This window comes from Oncorhynchus clarkii, chromosome 12 (genome assembly GCF_045791955.1).
Source record: "Oncorhynchus clarkii lewisi isolate Uvic-CL-2024 chromosome 12, UVic_Ocla_1.0, whole genome shotgun sequence".
NCBI lineage: Eukaryota > Metazoa > Chordata > Actinopteri > Salmoniformes > Salmonidae > Oncorhynchus > Oncorhynchus clarkii.
The window spans coordinates 17083874-17102838 of record NC_092158.1 but is presented as its reverse complement, the minus strand read 5'-3'; the positions used below and the strand labels follow the sequence as shown (position 1 = coordinate 17102838).

Genomic DNA, 18965 nt, shown 5'->3' with positions numbered 1-18965 from the left:
AGAACTACACAGCAGGACCTGGTCAATGACCTGAAGAGAGCTGGGACCACAGTCTCAAAGAAAACCATTAGTAACACACTACGCCATCATGGATTAAGATCCTGCCGTCATGGATTAAGGTCCCCCTGCTCAAGCCAGCGCATGTCCAGGCCCGTCTGAAGTTTGCCAATGACCATCTGGATGATCCAGAGGAGGAATGGGAGAAGATCATGTGGTCTGATGAGACAAAAAATAGAGCTTTTTGGTCTAAACTCCACTCGCCGTGTTTGGAGGAAGAAGAAGGATGAGTACAACCCCAAGAACACCATCCCAACCGTGAAGCATGGAGGTGGAAACATCATTCTCTGGGGATGCTTTTTTGCAAAGGGGACAGGATGACTGCACTGTATTGAGGGGAGGATGGATAGGGCCATGTATCGTGAGATCTTGGCCAACAACCTCCATCCCTCAGTAAGAGCATTGAAGATGGGTTGTGGCTGGGTCTTCCAGCATGACAACGACCCGAAACACACAGCCAGGGCAACTAAGGAGTTGCTCCGTTAGAAGCATCTCAAGGTCCTGGAGTGGCCTAGCCAGTCTCCAGACCTGAACCCAATAGAAAATCTTTGGAGGGAGCTGAAAGTCCGTATTGCCCAGCGACAGCCCCGAAACCTGAAGGATCTGGAGAAGGTCTGTATGGAGGAGTGGGCCAAAATGCCTGCTGCACTGTGTGCAAACCTGGTCAAGAACTACAGGAAACGTTTGATCTCTGTAATTGCAAACAAAGGTTTCTGTACTAAATATTAAGTTCTGATTTTCTGATGTATCAAATACTTACAGTGGGGCAAAAAAAATTATTTAGTCAGCCACCAATTGTGCAAGTTCTCCCACTTAAAAAGATGAGAGAGGCCTGCCATTAATACAGGTAACGAGTGGAGGACAGAGGAGCCTCTTAAAGAAGAAGTTACAGGTCTGTGAGAGCCAGAAATCTTGCTTGTTTGTAGGTGACCAAATACTTATTTTCCACCATAATTTGCAAATAAATTCATTAAAAATCCTACAATGTGATTTTCTGGATTTTTGTTTTAGACTCCGTCTCTCACAGTTGAAGTGTACCTATGATAAAAATGACAGACCTCTACATGCTTTGTAAGTGGGAAAACCTGCAAAATCGTCAGTGTGTCAAATACTTGTTCTCTCCAAGGTATATAGTACCAGTCAAATGTTTGGAGACACCTACTCATACAAGGGTTTTTCTTTATTTTTTACAATTTTCTACGTTATAGAATAATAGTGAAGACATCAAAACTATGAAATAACACATATGGAATTAAGTAGTAACCAAAAAAGTGTTAAACAAATATTTGAGAATCTTCAAAGCTGCCACCCTTTGCCTTGATGACTGTTTTGCACACTCTTGGTATTCTCTCAAGTTAACTGCCTTGTTCAGGTGCAGAACGACAGATTATTACCTTGTCGACTCAGGGATTTGATCCAGCAACCTTACGGTTACTGGCCCAACGCACTAACCACTATGCTACCTGCCGCCCCAAAGTTTATTTGGGGATTTTTTTTCTTCTTAATGCGTTTGAGCCAGTCAGTTGTGTAGTGACAAGATAGGGGTGGTATACAGAAGGTAGCCCTATTTGGTAAAATACCAAGAATAGCTCAAATAAGCAAAGAGAAACGACAGTCCATTACTTTGACATGAAGGTCAGTCAATCCAGAAATGTTCAATAACTTTTAAAGTTTCTTCAAGTGCAGTCACAAAAACCATCAAGCGCTGTGATGAAACTGGCTCTCATGAGGACCGCCACAGGAAAGGAAGACCCAAAGTTACCTCTGCTGCAGAGGATAAGTTACCAGAGGATTAGAGTTACCAGTCTCAGAAATTTCAGCCCAAGAACAGAGTTCAAGTAACAGACACATCTCAACATCAACTGTTCAGAGGAGACTGTGTGAATCAGGCCTTCATAGATCAAATTGCTCCAAAGAAACCACTACTAAAGGACACCAATAAGAAGAGACTTGCTTGGTCCAAGAAACACGAGCAATGGACATTAGACCGGTAGAAATCTGTCCTTTGGTTTGATGAGTCCAAATTTGAGATGTCTTTGTGAAACACAGAGTAGGTGAACGGATGATCTCTGCATGTGTGGTTCCCACCGTGAAGCATAGAGGTGTGATGTTGTGGGGGTGCTTTTCTGGTGACACTGTCAGTGATTTATTTAGAATTCAAGGCACACTTAACCAGCGTGGCTACCACAGCATTCTGCAGCGATACGCCATCCCATCTGGTTTGTTTTTCAACAGGACAATGACCCAACACAGACTGTGTAAGGGCTATTTGACCAAGCAGGATAGTGATGGAGTGCTGCATCAGATGACCTGGCCTCCACAGTCACCTGACCTTAACCCAATTGAGATGGTTTGGGATGAGTTGGACCACAGAGGGAAGGAAAAGCAGCCAACAAGTGCTCAGCACATGTGGGAACTCCTTCAAGACTGTCGGAAAAGCATTCCTCATGAAGCTGGTTGAGAGAATGCCACGAGTGTGCAAAGCCGTAATCAAGGCAAAGGGTGGCTACATTGCGGAATTTAAAATATATTTTGATTTGTTTAACACTTTATTTTTTTGCTTTCTACATGATTCCATATGTGTTATTTCATAGTTTTGATGTCTTCACTATTATTCTACAATGTAGAAAATAGTAAAAAATAAAGAAACTCTTGAATGAGTAGGTGTGTCCAACATTTTAAGTTTTAGATATATCATTTTTTGGTAAATAAAATTAGACATTTTGTTGGACATGACTGTGAAAACACCAGGAAAGTAGCTCCAAATGATTCTAATTTTGGAAATTCCCACGCATGATAGAGAGACGTGATCATATACAAATGTAAGCCAGGTTTGAAATTATTGTTTGGGTCAAATATTATATGTTTGGGCATCTTGCGGCCAATTTGCAGTCTACAAATTATTTGTAATTATGTTCCACCCCCCTGACCATCCTCTCAAGAAAAGATTGTCTCCTGGCAGATCCCCTAATTATGGTCTAGATTCCAATGTTAGCTAGCTGCGCTAATGTTGCTATTTTGTAGAAAGCACTTATTGATACTAGCCAGATGGCCACAGCTAGATAACTACCTAGCAAGATGATGAAGAAACAATTTAATTAACTCTCCATAATCCCATACTGCCAGTGCCAGCCAATAGCCAAATGTTTAGCTAGCTAGTTAACATTAGCATATTCGCAAGCTTGCACAACATAGCTAGCTAAGGACACGGCACTAACTTGGCAGCTAACACAGGAATCTGTTTTATGGAAACTAATCCATTGTGATTTTAATTATAATGTCAATACTAGCTACAGTGGTTAGCTTGGTGGAAGTATTTATTGTTGTATGTATTGTGTCTGTGCACTTAGCTAGCTGCCGTCCCATAGACTATAGTTTTCATATATGAAGTGTGACCCACTCATGACATTTTGTCTCCATATCTTTCAGTTACTGACACTTATTTTCTGTCTTTAGTTTTTTGAGCTAAACCTGGCTGCTCACAGTTAGATCTACAGCTTGCAAAAATTCACATGAAAAAACAAAACAACCAGGGTTGTTCCATGTCATTTCAGCAAGCTGTGACAACCACCATCTCAGATTGTTCTGAAATCATTTCTGTCGTTAGAAACGGATAAGATGATCATTCCTGCAACTTTATTTTGCTGAAATGATCTCTTAGAAATTAAGCTAATTGAAACCCAACAACTTCAATGACTAATTTCTCTGAACAATAAAAAAAAAACATCACCAAATACACTGAGAATACATTATATAGGATGAAGAGACAATACTCCAAACTGCAGCGCCATACTAATTGTCTAACATAAAGAACTGAGAATATATACTCATTATTGGTGTGGGGGGTCAGTGGATGGCTTTTGACCACTTCTTTGGACTCCTCATGTCTTACTCATTGTTAGAAAAACGTTTAGTCCAAATCAGATGTTCGGTACTACAATTCTTGAATATTATATGAATCCTATAAATTACAATGGCCAAATGGGTGCAATCAATTTGCTTAATTTCTCAGAGAACAAATTATATTTCAACAAAATAATGTTGCAGTAATGCTAATCTGTTTCTAACTACAGAAACGGTTTCTGAACAATCTGAGATGGTCCGCGTCAAAATCTTCTTTCTTGTGCTTTTAGAAGTGCAATGACTCACTATCCAGTTTTTAATTTTTGTCATATAGGCCTAGCCTAAGATGTTTGAGAATAGGTAGCCGCCCCAAAGCATTTCCGTATTGTAGGCTACTCAGTGTGTCTCGTGACTTGAATAGGCCTACGTCTTTCTGATTATAATCACGTTGTGGTTTCCTTTCAGCCTTCTTCTCATGATGCTTGTTGGTGGCAGTTACGTAGGTCACTGATCAATTGAACACTAGCCTGGTGTGCTCCTGAAGATGATCCCACTATCTTATCTGACTTAAAGTGGGTGTTCTAGAAAACGCTCTGTGTGGTGTTCTTTTTGGCTACAAGTAAGTGTTCAAAGCCACCATTAAAGGGAATGTAAGTGTTCACAGTAATGTGAGGGACAGGTGATCAAGTTTTACAAAATTGCATTGCTATTGTTACAAAGGTTTTTCTAAAATGGCACTGTCCCTGTTTATCTAGTAGACTTTTAGTAGCCTACTGTGTCAGTTTAATAGGGTTTGTTATCATTTTTGAGGTTATGTTTATGTTTATTATTTCAACTGTGAAAGATTTGCATCTGATCCAGCTTCTGTAATTGCATTTTGAACTTTGAACTGGTTTTGGAATAACCAGAGACATTAGCTATACACTCTGTCTCAGTGCTCACACTGTACAGTGGAGTCATTTCCCTCATCTTCTTTTATAGCCTGTGACTCGTGGGTGGTAAAATGACATCTTTTAAATTCCTTTGGCAGTGAATTAATAAATGAATATTTGACTGTGAACACATCTGCCATGTCACTGACACTTATACCACTTGATTTTGCACAGACAGCCTAAATACAATTCACATGATCTTCTGTACTGTTATAATTTTGAGAATGCAGAACTAAAAATGTTTTCTGATTGTGGAGGACGTTTTGTGTTGGCTTTAGTAGCCTCTGTTGTACTTGTCCCAGTGTTCATGCTATGACCCATTTATGACACAGGTTTGTCTACTAGCCGAATAAGGCTGTTTCAGATTAGGTTATAGGCTGTTCTTTTTAGGTTATACTACTCTGAATTATAGCCGCTCCATTCTCATAAGGGGTTCTATTAAGAGTTTTCATATATTAGATCAAGGCACACTATTTGAAGACGTTCCCTTCCAATTAGGCGATGGCATGTGGGGATGGCATGTGTGATCTGACTGGGATATACACAACAACATTCCCAATAGAAAGGCACATTTTTCTAGTCTCTGGGGCGTTAGTGCATCTTTGACAAATGGTGTTTACCCCACTATTTAACTTCCAAAACTGGTAGTTCAAGTTTGAAGATGTTCTTGGAGTCTACTTTATTTATCAGCACGTTAAAAGTCTTTAGTGTGAGACACTGGAGCAGAACAGAAGGCATCTGACTTGGAGATAATAAGCTTTTCCCCCGAGGTTTAAAGCCAGATTAAATAGGCAGTCTAGTAGTAGCAGAGGTAGAGTGATTGTCTGTCTTTTTTATAATCTGCCTTGTCTCTGAAGGTTTACGTCCCTATCTCACATTAGACTAGCCTACTTCCTGTTGTTGTACTGTAGCTACCGTTTCTGGTCTCTATTGACTTTGTTTCAATGTCTTACTGTGGTAGGCCTATAAATAGTTACCTGAGATGAGGGATGGTGAGGTTAGGTAGCCTACGTGAATTTGTTACCATTTTGTTTTGGCCGCTTCACTGTTGGCCCACCCACTTCCTAAACTAAGCTGGTCGCCCTCCCCTTCCTCCATTGTGCGTCTTTATTTCAGAAAACTCTGCCTCTTGCATCAGAAGGTTGTTGCAGTCTATAAAGGGTTAGGCTAATCAAAGGAGTACCTTTTATTTAGGCTAATTCATGGAAAACCTTCCACCTGTCTGCAACTAATGACTAACCAACATTCAACAAGCAGTTTGCCTTTGTCGACCAGGACAGGTGCTATCAATTTGCTGTGATTTGTGCAAAATGTTTTACACATTTATTATAGTTTCTGTATGTGACTCACAGGAGGTTGGTGGAAGCTTAAATTGGAAGGATGGGCTCGTGGTAATGGCTGGAGTGGAAAAAGTGGAATGGTATCAAACACATGGTTTCCAGATGTTTGATACCATTCCATTTACTCCGTTCCAGACATTATTATGAGCCGTTGTCCCCTCAGCAGCCTCCAATGATTTGCCTCCTTCCAGGAAAGATGCAGAACTGAGGGTGACTATCCATCCTCCCGGCCCGGTGAAGTGTGAGACTAAATAGCGTGTCGTGAGGAAAAGGGGAGAGGGACGATGGGGTTCGGACGGGACCTGGGGAACTCCCACGATGGGCTGTTGAAGCTGCAGGACTGGGAGCTGAAGCTGCTGGAGACAGTGAAGCGCTTCATGACGCTACGGGTGAAGAGCGACAAGGAGTACGCCTCTCTCCTCCTCAACATCAGTCAGCAGGTGGACAAGCACGACAACTGCTCCCAGATGGACTACATCAGCAACGTCTCCAAGGTTAACACAAACGCATATCAATTCAGAAATACAGATATATTCATGTATACAGTACAGACACAAGTGTCAACACAGACTACATCAGTAATGTCTTTAAGGTGAGATAGAAGATGGTGCTTTGCTGAACCTCTTTCACTCCCTCAATCTCTCCCTCCATCTCTCCCCCTCTCTCTCTCTACCTCTCTCGCTACCTCTCTCTCTCTCGCTACCTCTCTCTCTCTCGCTACCTCTCTCTCTCTCTCGCTACCTCTCTCTCTCGCTACCTCTCTTTCTCTCGCTACCTCTCTCTCTCTCGCTACCTCTCTCTCTCTTGCTACCTCTCTCTCTCTCACTACCTCTCTCTCGCTACCTCTCTCTCTCTCCCTCTCTCTCTCTCGCTACCTCTCTCTCTCTCGCTACCTCTCTCTCTCTCGCTACCTCTCTCTCTCTCGCTACCTCTCTCTCGCTCGCTACCTCTCTCACTACCTCTCTCTTTCCCCCTCTCTCTCTACCTCTCTCTCTCTCTACCTCTCTCTCTCTACCTCTCTCTCTCTACCTCTCTCTCTCTACCTCTCTCCCCCATCTCTCTCTCGCTACATCTCTCTCGCTACATCTCTCTCGCTACCTCTCTCTCTCTCGCTACCTCTCTCTCTCTTGCTACCTCTCTCTCTCTCTCTCTCTCTACCTCTCTCTCTCTCTCGCTACCTCTCTCTCTCGCTACCTCTCTCTCTCTCTCGCTACCTCTCTCTCTCTCGCTACCTCTCTCTCTCTCTCTCGCTACCTCTCTCTCTCTCTCTCTCGCTACCTCTCTCTCTCTCTCTCTCGCTACCTCTCTCTCTCTCTCTCTCGCTACCTCTCTCTCTCTCTCTCGCTACCTCTCTCTCGCTCTCGCTACCTCTTGCTACCTCTCGCTCTCGCTACCTCTCGCTCTCGCTACCTCTCTCTCGCTACCTCTCTCTCGCTACCTCTCTCTCGCTACCTCTCTCTCTCTCGCTACCTCTCTCTCTCTCTCTCTCTCTCTCTCTCTACCTCTCTCTCTATCTCTCTCTCTCTACCTCTCTCTCTCTACCTCTCTCTCGCTACCTCTCTCTCGCTACCTCTCTCTCGCTACATCTCTCTCTCTCGCTACCTCTCTCTCGCTACATCTCTCTCTCTTTCGCTACCTCTTTCTCTCTCTCGCTACCTCTCTCTCTCTCGCTACCTCTCTCTCTCTCGCTACCTCTCTCTCTCTCGCTACCTCTCTCTCTCTCTCTAACTCTCTCTCTCTCGCTACCTCTCTCTCTCTCGCTACCTCTCTCTCTCTCGCTACCTCTCTCTCTCTCGCTACCTCTCTCTCTCTCGCTACCTCTCTCTCTCTCACTACCTCTCTCTCTCTCTCTCTCTCTCTCTACCTCTCTCTCTCTCTCGCTACCTCTCTCTCTCGCTACCTCTCTCTCTCTCTCGCTACCTCTCTCTCTCTCGCTACCTCTCTCTCTCTCTCTCGCTACCTCTCTCTCTCTCTCTCTCGCTACCTCTCTCTCTCTCTCTCTCTCTACCTCTCTCTCTCTCTCTCTCGCTACCTCTCTCTCTCTCTCTCGCTACCTCTCTCTCGCTCTCGCTACCTCTTGCTACCTCTCGCTCTCGCTACCTCTCGCTCTCGCTACCTCTCTCTCGCTACCTCTCTCTCGCTACCTCTCTCTCGCTACCTCTCTCTCTCTCGCTACCTCTCTCTCTCTCTCTCTCTCTCTCTCTCTACCTCTCTCTCTATCTCTCTCTCTCTACCTCTCTCTCTCTACCTCTCTCTCGCTACCTCTCTCTCGCTACCTCTCTCTCGCTACATCTCTCTCTCTCGCTACCTCTCTCTCGCTACATCTCTCTCTCTCTCGCTACCTCTTTCTCTCTCTCGCTACCTCTCTCTCTCTCGCTACCTCTCTCTCTCTCGCTACCTCTCTCTCTCTCGCTACCTCTCTCTCTCTCGCTACCTCTCTCTCTCTCGCTACCTCTCTCTCTCTCGCTACCTCTCTCTCTCTCGCTACCTCTCTCTCTCTCACTACCTCTCTCTCTCTCTCTCGCTACCTCTCTGCTACCTCTCTCTCTCTCTCTCTCGCTACCTCTCTCTCTCTCTCTCGCTACCTCTCTCTCTCTCGCTACCTCTCTCTCTCTCTCTCTCTCGCTACCTCTCTCTCGCTACCTCTCTCTCTCTCTCGCTACCTCTTTCTCTCTCTCGCTACCTCTTTCTCTCTCTCGCTACCTCTTTCTCTCTCTCGCTACCTCTCTCTCTCTCGCTACCTCTCTCTCTCTCGCTACCTCTCTCTCTCTCGCTACCTCTCTCTCTCTCGCTACCTCTCTCTCTCTCTCTCGCTACCTCTCTCTCTCTCTCGCTACCTCTCTCTCTCTCGCTACCTCTCTCTCTCTCGCTACCTCTCTCTCTCTCGCTACCTCTCTCTCTCTCACTACCTCTCTCTCTCTCTCTCGCTACCTCTCTGCTACCTCTCTCTCTCTCTCTCTCGCTACCTCTCTCTCTCTCTCTCGCTACCTCTCTCTCTCTCGCTACCTCTCTCTCTCTCTCTCGCTACCTCTCTCTCGCTACCTCTCTCTCGCTACCTCTCTCTCTACCTCTCTCTCTCTCTCGCTACCTCTTTCTCTCTCTCGCTACCTCTTTCTCTCTCTCGCTACCTCTCTCTCTCTCGCTACCTCTCTCTCTCTCACTACCTCTCTCTCTCTCGCTACCTCTCTCTCTCTCGCTACCTCTCTCTCTCTCGCTACCTCTCTCTCTCTCTCTCGCTACCTCTCTGCTACCTCTCTCTCTCTCTCTCGCTACCTCTCTCTCTCTCGCTACCTCTCTCTCTCTCGCTACCTCTCTCTCTCTCGCTACCTCTCTCTCTCTCGCTACCTCTCTCTCTCTACCTCTCTCTCTCTCTCGCTACCTCTCTCTCTCTCGCTACCTCTCTCTCTCTCTCTCTCGCTACCTCTCTCTCTCTCGCTCTCGCTACCTCTCTCTCGCTCTCGCTCTCGCTACCTCTCTCTCGCTCTCGCTCTCGCTACCTCTCTCTCTCGCTACCTCTCTCTCTCTCTACCTCTCTCTCTCTCGCTACCTCTCTCTCTCTCTCTCTCTCTCGCTACCTCTCTCTTTCTCTCTCTCGCTACCTCTCTCTCTCTCTCTCTCTCGCTACCTCTCTCTCTCTCGCTACCTCTCTCTCTCTCGCTACCTCTCCCTCTCTCTCTCTCTACCTCTCTCTCTATACCTCTCTCTCTACCTCTCTCTCTCTCTCTACCTCTCTCTCTCTCGCTACCTCTCTCTCTCTCGCTACCTCTCTCTCTCTCGCTACCTCTCTCTCTCTCGCTACCTCTCTCTCTCTCGCTACCTCTCTCTCTCTCTCGCTACCTCTCTCTCTCTCTCTCGCTACCTCTTTCTCTCTCTCTCTCTACCCCTCTCTCTCTCTCGCTACCTCTCTCTCTCTCTCGCTACCTCTCTCTCGCTACCTCTCTCGCTACCTCTCTCTCTCGCTACCCCTCTCTCTCTCTCTCTCTCTCGTTACCTCTTTCTCTCTCTCTCTCTACCTCTCTCTCTCGCTACCCCTCTCTCTCTCGCTACCCCTCTCTCTCGCTACCTCTCTCTCTCTCTCGCTACCTCTCTCTCTCGCCATCTCTCTCTCTCTCGCTACCTCTCTCTCTCTCGCTACCGCTCTCTCGCTACCGCTCTCTCGCTACCGCTCTCTCACTACCGCTCTCTCGCTACCTCTTTCTCTCTCTCGCTATCTCTTTCTCTCTCTCGCTATCTCTTTCTCTCTCTCGCTACCTCTCTCTCTCGCTACCTCTCTCTCTCGCTACCTCTCTCTCTCGCTACCTCTCTCTCTCGCTACCTCTCTCTCTCGCTACCTCTCTCTCTCTCGCTACCTCTCTCTCTCTCGCTACCTCTCTCTCTCTCGCTACCTCTCTCTCTCTCGCTACCTCTCTCTCGCTTTCTCGCTACCTCTCTCTCGCTTTCTCGCTACCTCTCTCTCGCTTTCTCGCTACCTCTCTCTCGCTTTCTCGCTACCTCTCTCTCTCTCGCTACCTCTCTCTCTCTCTCGCTACTTCTCTCTCTCTCGCTCTCGCTACCTCTCTCTCTCTCTCGCTACCTCTCTCTCTACCTCTCTCGCTCTCTCGCTACCTCTCTCTCTCGCTACCTCTCTCTCTCTCTCGCTACCTCTCGCTCTCTCTCTCTCGCTACCTCTCTCTCTCTCGCTACCTCTCTCGCTCTCGCTACCTCTCGCTCTCGCTACCTCTCTCTTTCTCTCTCGCTACCTCTCTCTCGCTACCTCTCTCTCGCTACCTCTCTCTCGCTACCTCTCTCTCTCTCGCTACATCTCTCTCTCTCTCGCTACATCTCTCTCTCTCTCGCTACATCTCTCTCTCTCTCTCTCTCGCTACCTCTCTCTCTCTCTCGCTACCTCTCTCTCTCTCCCTCTCGCTACCTCTCTCTCTTTCTCGCTACCTCTCTCTTTCTCGCTACCTCTCTCTCTCTCTTTCTCGCTACCTCTCTCTCTCTCTTTCTCGCTACCTCTCTCTCTCTCTTTCTCGCTACCTCTCTCTCTCTCTTTCTCGCTACCTCTCTCTCTTTCTCGCTACCTCTCTCTCTCTCTCACTACCCCTCTCTCTCTCTCGCTACCTCTCTCTCTCTCTCGCCCTACCTCTCTCTCGCTACCCCTCTCTCTCGCTACCTCTCTCTCTCTCTCTCTCTCTCTCTCTCTCTCTCGCTACCTCTGTCTCGCTCTCGCTACCTCTCTCTCGCTACCTCTCTCTCTCTCTCGCTACCTCTCTCTCTCTCGCTACCTCTCTCTCTCTCGCTACCTCTCTCTCTCTCTCTTTCTACCTCTCTCTCTCGCTACCCCTCTCTCTCTCTCTCTCTCTCGCTACCTCTCTCTCTCTCTCTCGCTACCTCTCTCTCTCGCTACCTCTCTTTCTCGCTACCTCTCTCTCTTTCTCGCTACCTCTCTCTCTTTCTCGCTACCTCTCTCTCTCTCTTTCTCGCTACCTCTCTCTCTCTCTCGCTACCTCTCTCTCTCTCTCTCGCTACCTCTCTCTCTCTCTCGCTACCTCGCTCTCGCTACCTCTCTCTCGCTCTCGCTACCTCTCTCTCGCTACCTCTCTCTCGCTACCTCTCTCTCGCTACCCCTCTCTCTCTCGCTACCTCTCGCTCTCTCTCGCTCTCGCTACCTCTCTCTCGCTCCGCTCCCTCTCTCAATCCCTCTCTCTCAATCCGCTCCCCCTCTCTCTCTTCTATCTTTCTCTTTTCTTCCTCTCCCATCTCTCCAGTCTTGGGCCCACATGGTCCAGCAGACAGAACAGCTGAGTCAGATCATGAAGTGTCACGCGGAGGAGCTGAACTCTGGCCCTCTGCACAGACTCACTATGATGATCAAAGACAAGCAGCAGGTTAAGAAGAGCTACCAGAGCATCCACACACAGATCGAGTCCGAGATGAACAAGGTACTGTATACACACAAACACACTCACACACACATTAAGCCTACTCCTGCTTTAAACATTGTCTTTCCTGTATATTGACTTTATTTGTGGTGATATGGGGCATTGTTGACAGGGTGTTTCACACGTGTGGTGCTAAAATGCTAATCCTGCAGTTAGATCAGGACAGGTTTGTTTTCCTTGACTAGACCAGATCTTCCCACGCCAAATAAAAATGTAATTCACATATATACACACAAAATATGTGTGTGTGTGTGTGTATATGTATGTATGTGTGTGTGTGTGTGTACATACATACATACATACATACAGTGGGGCCAAAAAGTATTTAGTCAGCCACCAATTGTGCAAGTTCTCCCACTTAAAAAAAGATGAGAGAGGCCTGTAATTTTCATCATAGGTACACTTCAACTATGACAGACAAAATGAGAAAAAAATCCTGAAAATCACATTGTAGGATTTTTTATGAATTTATTTGCAAATTATGGTGGAAAATAAGTATTTGGTCAATAACAAAAGTTTATCTCAATACTTTGTTATATACCCTTTGTTGGCAATGACAGAGGTCAAATGTTTTCTCTAAGTCTTCACAAGGTTTTCACACACTGTTGCTGGTATTTTGGCCCATTGCTCCATGCAGATCTCCTCTAGAGCAGTGATGTTTTGGGGCTGTTGCTGGGCAACACGGACTTTCAACTCCCTCCAAAGATTTTCTATGGGGTTGAGATCTGGAGACTGGCTAGGCCACTCCAGGACCTTGAAATGCTTCTTACGAAGCCACTCCTTCGTTGCCCGGGCGGTGTGTTTGGGATCATTGTCATGCTGAAAGACCCAGCCACGTTTCATCTTCAATGCCCTTGCTAATGGAAGGAGGTTTTCACTCAATCTCACGATACATGACCCCATTCATTCTTTCCTTTACACGGATCAGTCGTCCTGGTCCCTTTGCAGAAATACAGCCCCAAAGCATGATGTTTCCACCCCCATGCTTCACAGTAGGTATGGTGTTCTTTGGATGCAACTCAGCATTCTTTGTCCTCCAAACACGACGAGTTGAGTTTTTACCAAAAAGTTATATTTTGGCTTCATCTGACCATATGACATTATCCCAATCTACTTCTGGATCATCCAAATGCTCTCTAGCAAACTTCAGACGGGCCTGGACATGTACTGTCTTAAGCAGGGGGATACATCTGGCACAGCAGGATTTGTGTCCCTGGCGGCGTAGTGTGTTACTGATGGTAGGCTTTGTTACTTTGGTCCCAGCTCTCTGCAGGTCATTCACTAGGTCCCCCCGTGTGGTTCTGGGATTTTTGCTCACCGTTCTTGTGATAATTTTGACCCCACGGGGTGAGATCTTGCGTGGAGCCCCAGATTGAGGGAGATTATCAGTGGTCTTGTATGTCTTCCATTTCCTAATAATTGCTCCCACAGTTGATTTCTTCAAACCAAGCTGCTTACCTATTGCAGATTCAGTCTTCCCAGCCTGGTGCAGGTCTACAATTTTGTTTCTGGTGTCCTTTGACAGCTCTTTGACCTTGGCCATAGTGGAGTTTGGAGTGTGACTGTTTGAGGTTGTGGACAGGTGTCTTTTATACTGATAACAAGTTCAAACAGGTGCTATTTAATAAAGGTAACGAGTGGAGGACAGAGGAGCCTATTAAAGAAGAAGTTACAGGTCTGTGAGAGCCAGAAATCTTGCTTGTTTGTAGGTGACCAAATACTTATTTTCCTCCATAATTTGCAAATAAATTCATAAAAAATCCTACAATGTGATTTTCTGCATTTTTTTTCTCATTTTGTCTGTCATAGTTGAAGTGTACCTATGATGAAAATTATAGGCCTCTCTCATCTTTTTAAGTGGGAGAACTTGCACAATTGGTGGCTGACTAAATACTTTTTTGCCCCACTGTTAGTATGTATGTACATTATATATATATGTATGTATGTATGTATGTGTGTGTGTACATTAAATATATACATTATGTATATATCAAATCAAATTTATTTATATAGCCCTTTGTACATCAGCTGATATCTCAAAGTGTTGTACAGAAACCCAGCCTAAAACCCCAAACAGCAAGCAATGCAGGTGTAGAAGCACGGTGGCATTGGAAAAACTCCCTAGAAAGGCCGAAACCTAGGAAGAAACCTAGAGAGGAACCAGGCTATGTGGGGTGGCCAGTCCTCTTCTGGCTGTGCCGGGTGGAGATTATAACAGAACATGGCCAAGATGTTCAAATGTTCATAAATGACCAGCATGGTCCAATAATAATAAGGCAGAACAGTTGAAACTGGAGCAACAGCACGGCCAGGTGGACTGGGGACAGCAAGGAGTCATCATGTCAGGTAGTCCTGGGGCATGGTCCTAGGGCTCAGGTCCTCCAAGAGAGAGAAAGAAAGAGAGAATTAGAGAGAGCACACTTAAATTCACACAGGACACCGAATAGGACAGGAGAAGTACTCCAGATATAACAAACTGACCCTAGCCCCCCGACACAACCTACTGCAGCATAAATACTGGAGGCTGAGACAGGAGGGGCCAGGAGACACTGTGGCCCCATCCGAGGATACCCCCGGACAGGGCCAAACAGGAAGAATATAACCCCACCCACTTTGCCAAAGCACAGCCCCCACACCACTAGAGGGATATCTTCAACCACCAACTTACCATCCTGAGACAAGGCTGAGTATAGATCTCCGCCACGGCACAACCCAAGGGGGGGCGCAAACCCAGACAGGAAGATCACATCAGTGACTCAACCCATTCAAGTGACGCACCCCTCCCAGGGACAGTAAGCCAGTGACTCAGCCCCTGTAATAGGGTTAGAGGCAGAGAATCCCAGTGGAAAGAGGGGAACCGGCCAGGCAGAGACAGCAAGGGCGGTTCGTTGCTCCAGAGCCTTTCTGTTCACCTTCCCACTCCTGGGCCAGACTACACTCAATTATATGACCCACTGAAGAGATGAGTCTTCAGTAAATACTTAAAGGTTGAGACCGAGTTTGCGTCTCTTACATGGGTAGGCAGACCATTCCATAAAAATGGAGCTCTATAGGAGAAAGCCCTGCCTCCAGCTGTTTGCTTAGAAATTCTAGGGACAATTAGGAGGCCTGCGTCTTGTGACCGTAGCGTACGTGTAGGTATGTACGGCAGGACCAAATCAGAGAGATAGGTAGGAGCAAGCCCATGTAATGCTTTGTAGGTTAGCAGTAAAACCTTGAAATCAGCCATTGCCTTGACAGGAAGCCAGTGTAGGGAGGCTGGCTTCCTGTCTACATATGTGTGTGTATATGTATGTATGTATGTATGTACAGTGCCTTGCGAAAGTATTCGGCCCCCTTGAACTTTGCGACCTTTTGCCACATTTCAGGCTTCAAACATAAATATATAAAACTGTATTTTTTTGTGAAGAATCAACAACAAGTGGGACACAATCATGAAGTGGAACGACATTTATTGGATATTTCAAACCTTTTTAACAAATCAATCAATCAAAAAATTGGGCGTGCAAAATTATTCAGCCCCCTTAAGTTAATACTTTGTAGCGCCACCTTTTGCTGCGATTACAGCTGTAAGTCGCTTGGGGTATGTCTCTATCAGTTTTGCACATCGAGAGACTGAAATTTTTTCCCATTCCTCCTTGCAAAACAGCTCGAGCTCAGTGAGGTTGGATGGAGAGCATTTGTGAACAGCAGTTTTCAGTTCTTTCCACAGCTTCTCGATTGGATTCAGGTCTGGACTTTGACTTGGCCATTCTAACACCTGGATATGTTTATTTTTGAACCATTCCATTGTAGATTTTGCTTTATGTTTTGGATCATTGTCTTGTTGGAAGACAAATCTCCGTCCCAGTCTCAGGTCTTTTGCAGACTCCATCAGGTTTTCTTCCAGAATGGTCCTGTATTTGGCTCCATCCATCTTCCCATAAATTTTAACCATCTTCCCTGTCCCTGCTGAAGAAAAGCAGGCCCAAACCATGATGCTGCCACCACCATGTTTGACAGTGGGGATGGTGTGTTCAGCTGTGTTGCTTTTACGCCAAACATAACGTTTTGCATTGTTGCCAAAAAGTTCAATTTTGGTTTCATCTGACCAGAGCACCTTCTTCCACATGTTTGGTGTGTCTCCCAGGTGGCTTGTGGCAAACTTTAAACGACACTTTTTATGGATATCTTTAAGAAATGGCTTTCTTCTTGCCACTCTTCCATAAAGGCCAGATTTGTGCAATATACTGACTGATTGTTGTCCTATGGACAGAGTCTCCCACCTCAGCTGTAGATCTCTGCAGTTCATGCAGAGTGATCATGGGCCTCTTGGCTGCATCTCTGATCAGTCTTCTCCTTGTATGAGCTGAAAGTTTAGAGGGACGGCCAGGTCTTGGTAGATTTGCAGTGGTCTGATACTCCTTCCATTTCAATATTATCGCTTGCACAGTGCTCCTTGGGATGTTTAAAGCTTGGGAAATCTTTTTGTATCCAAATCCAGCTTTAAACTTCTTCACAACAGTATCTCGGACCTGCCTGGTGTGTTCCTTGTTCTTCATGATGCTCTCTGCGCTTTTAACGGACCTCTGAGACTATCACAGTGCAGGTGCATTTATACGGAGACTTGATTACACACAGGTGGATTGTATTTATCATCATTAGTCATTTAGGTAAACATTGGATCATTCAGAGATCCTCACTGAACTTCTGGAGAGAGTTTGCTGCACTGAAAGTAAAGGGGCTGAATAATTTTGCACGCCCAATTTTTCAGTTTTTGATTTGTTAAAAAAGTTTGAATTATCCAATAAATGTCGTTCCACTTCATGATTGTGTCCCACTTGTTGTTGATTCACAAAAAAATACAATTTATGTTTGAAGCCTGAAATGTGGCAAAAGGTCGCAAAGTTCAAAGGGGCCGAATACTTTCGCAAGGCACTGTATGTGTGTGTATATGTATGTTTATATATATATATATACACACACACACATATATAGTTTTTTTTTGTTCTCCCTTTATTTAACTAGGCAAGTCAGTTCAGAACAAATTCTTATTTTCAATGACGGCCTAGGAACAGTGGGTTAACTGCCTGTTCAGGAGCAGAACGACAGATTTGTACCTTGTCAGCTTGGGGATTTGAACTTGCAACCTTCCGGTTACTAGACCAACGCTCTAACCACTAGGCTACCCTGCCGTGTGTGTGTATATATGTGTGTATATACAGTGGGGCAAAAAAGTATTTAGTCAGCCACCAATTGTGCAAGTTCTCCCACTTAAAAAGAAGAGAGAGGCCTGTAATGTTCATCATAGGTACACTTCAACTATGACAGACAAAATGAGAAAAAAAATCCAGAAAACACATTGTAGGATTTTTTATGAATTTATTTGGAAGTTATATACACATGATTATTGTTATTTGTGGCCTGTCCTATAAGAGCTCTTTGTCATTTCCCACGAGCCAGGTTGTTACAAAAACTCACTCATTCTATGTTTAATAAATGTATTGTATAGTGTGTGTGTGGCAGGCTTACAATGATGGCAAAAAACAACATTTGAGAGTGCGCTGACCCTGGTGCTAGAGGGGGTACAGCTGGAGGTTGATTGTTTTGAAGGGGTACGGGACCACTGTACTAGAGGATGTGATGATGCTTCCGATATGTTCTCTCCTAGGTGACAAAAAGCGACCTAGAAAAGTTAAAAGGCACCTACAGACAATTAACAAAGGATGCCCACAGTGCCAAAGAAAAATACAGAGACGCAATGGTGAAAGGTAAGAATTTCTCCTAATTATTTACAGAAAAATATACGTTTAATGTAATGAATCATAGTAGTGCAGTTTATCTTGGAGGAAATGTATGAAGTATTTTTTGAGACCAGCTGAAGTGCATCAATACATTAATCACCAAACCCTGCAGAGGGAGTTCATATGACCGACATATCTTGGGAGGCAGATGATGAGGCACACCCATATTAAACCCCCTCCAGACAAACCAGCAGTACAGCACTTGTTGGGTTTGTTTTCAGGCAAGGAGCCAGAGAAGGCGAGGGAGCGTTACGACAAGGCCACCATGAAGCTTCACAACCTCCACAACCAGTACGTGCTGGCGGTGCGGAGTGCCCAGCTCCACCAGGAGCACTACCACGACACCACGCTGCCCCTCCTGCTCGACTCCCTGCAGAAGATGCAGGAGGAGATGATCAGTGCACTGTGAGTGTGTGTGTGGCTCCGGCAGAGATTAACAAGGGATACACTACGTAAAGATTAATTCAATGAGTTTGAGAATATCTTGAAGGTTAAAGTAGATGAACAAGTAGATTGTGCTTTGCTTCGTTACGTCTCGACCCTTAGGTTGAACCCTGATGATGGTCTATGGGTTGAAATGTTGAACACACTTGGGTGCGTATGCCACTGTGTGCAGTGTTCCTTCTCTGCAGTGTCCATCCCAGACGTCCAGCAGCACACTGCAGGTTATGAGTCATCAGATCTGTGACGCCCTAACAAGTCAGGCGACGTAAACATTCTTTGGAAATTGTAATACCTAAATGAATAACTATTTGCAAGGGTTCTTCTTGTTGTCGCATGGGATTAGATCCCAGCTGAGGTTTAATCCCATAATTTCATAGGGATCGTAGGATTACTAGGAGGCGGAGGCACACTCTTGTTCAGAATGTCCTGCTTAAGCTGTGTTTTTAATCACAACTTTTTAAAGTCTTAGACAGATGTTAACAGGAGAACAATTCAGAGTTCGTCCACTGAAATTATATTTCTGTTGAGTGAGAAATACAATGAGTTTTAGAATGACAACGTGTCTATCCCTGTTCATAAACCCTCAGTGCTGTCCATCTGTGTGATCCTCGAGTCACGCAAATGTGTGTTTTTAAACCTTTC

The 18965-nt window shown here is 45.5% G+C and overlaps 1 protein-coding gene across 3 annotated transcripts in view; it reads left to right on the top strand.

Moving 5' to 3' along the window:
- The window catches only part of LOC139422781 (tyrosine-protein kinase Fer-like), a 41157-nt gene that overhangs the window by 5838 nt on the left and 16354 nt on the right, over positions 1-18965 (top strand). For 2 of the 3 annotated variants that reach the window (XM_071174123.1, XM_071174121.1), the window contains exons 2-5: positions 6364-6666; positions 11923-12096; positions 17747-17846; positions 18101-18284. In XM_071174123.1, coding sequence (XP_071030224.1) covers positions 6457-6666; positions 11923-12096; positions 17747-17846; positions 18101-18284 — 668 coding nt within the window. In that variant the 5' untranslated portion in view covers positions 6364-6456. Of the gene's footprint in view, positions 1-5809; positions 6113-6363; positions 6667-11922; positions 12097-17746; positions 17847-18100; positions 18285-18965 lie in introns of those variants that run through there. The other variant, XM_071174122.1, reaches the window with a different exon arrangement.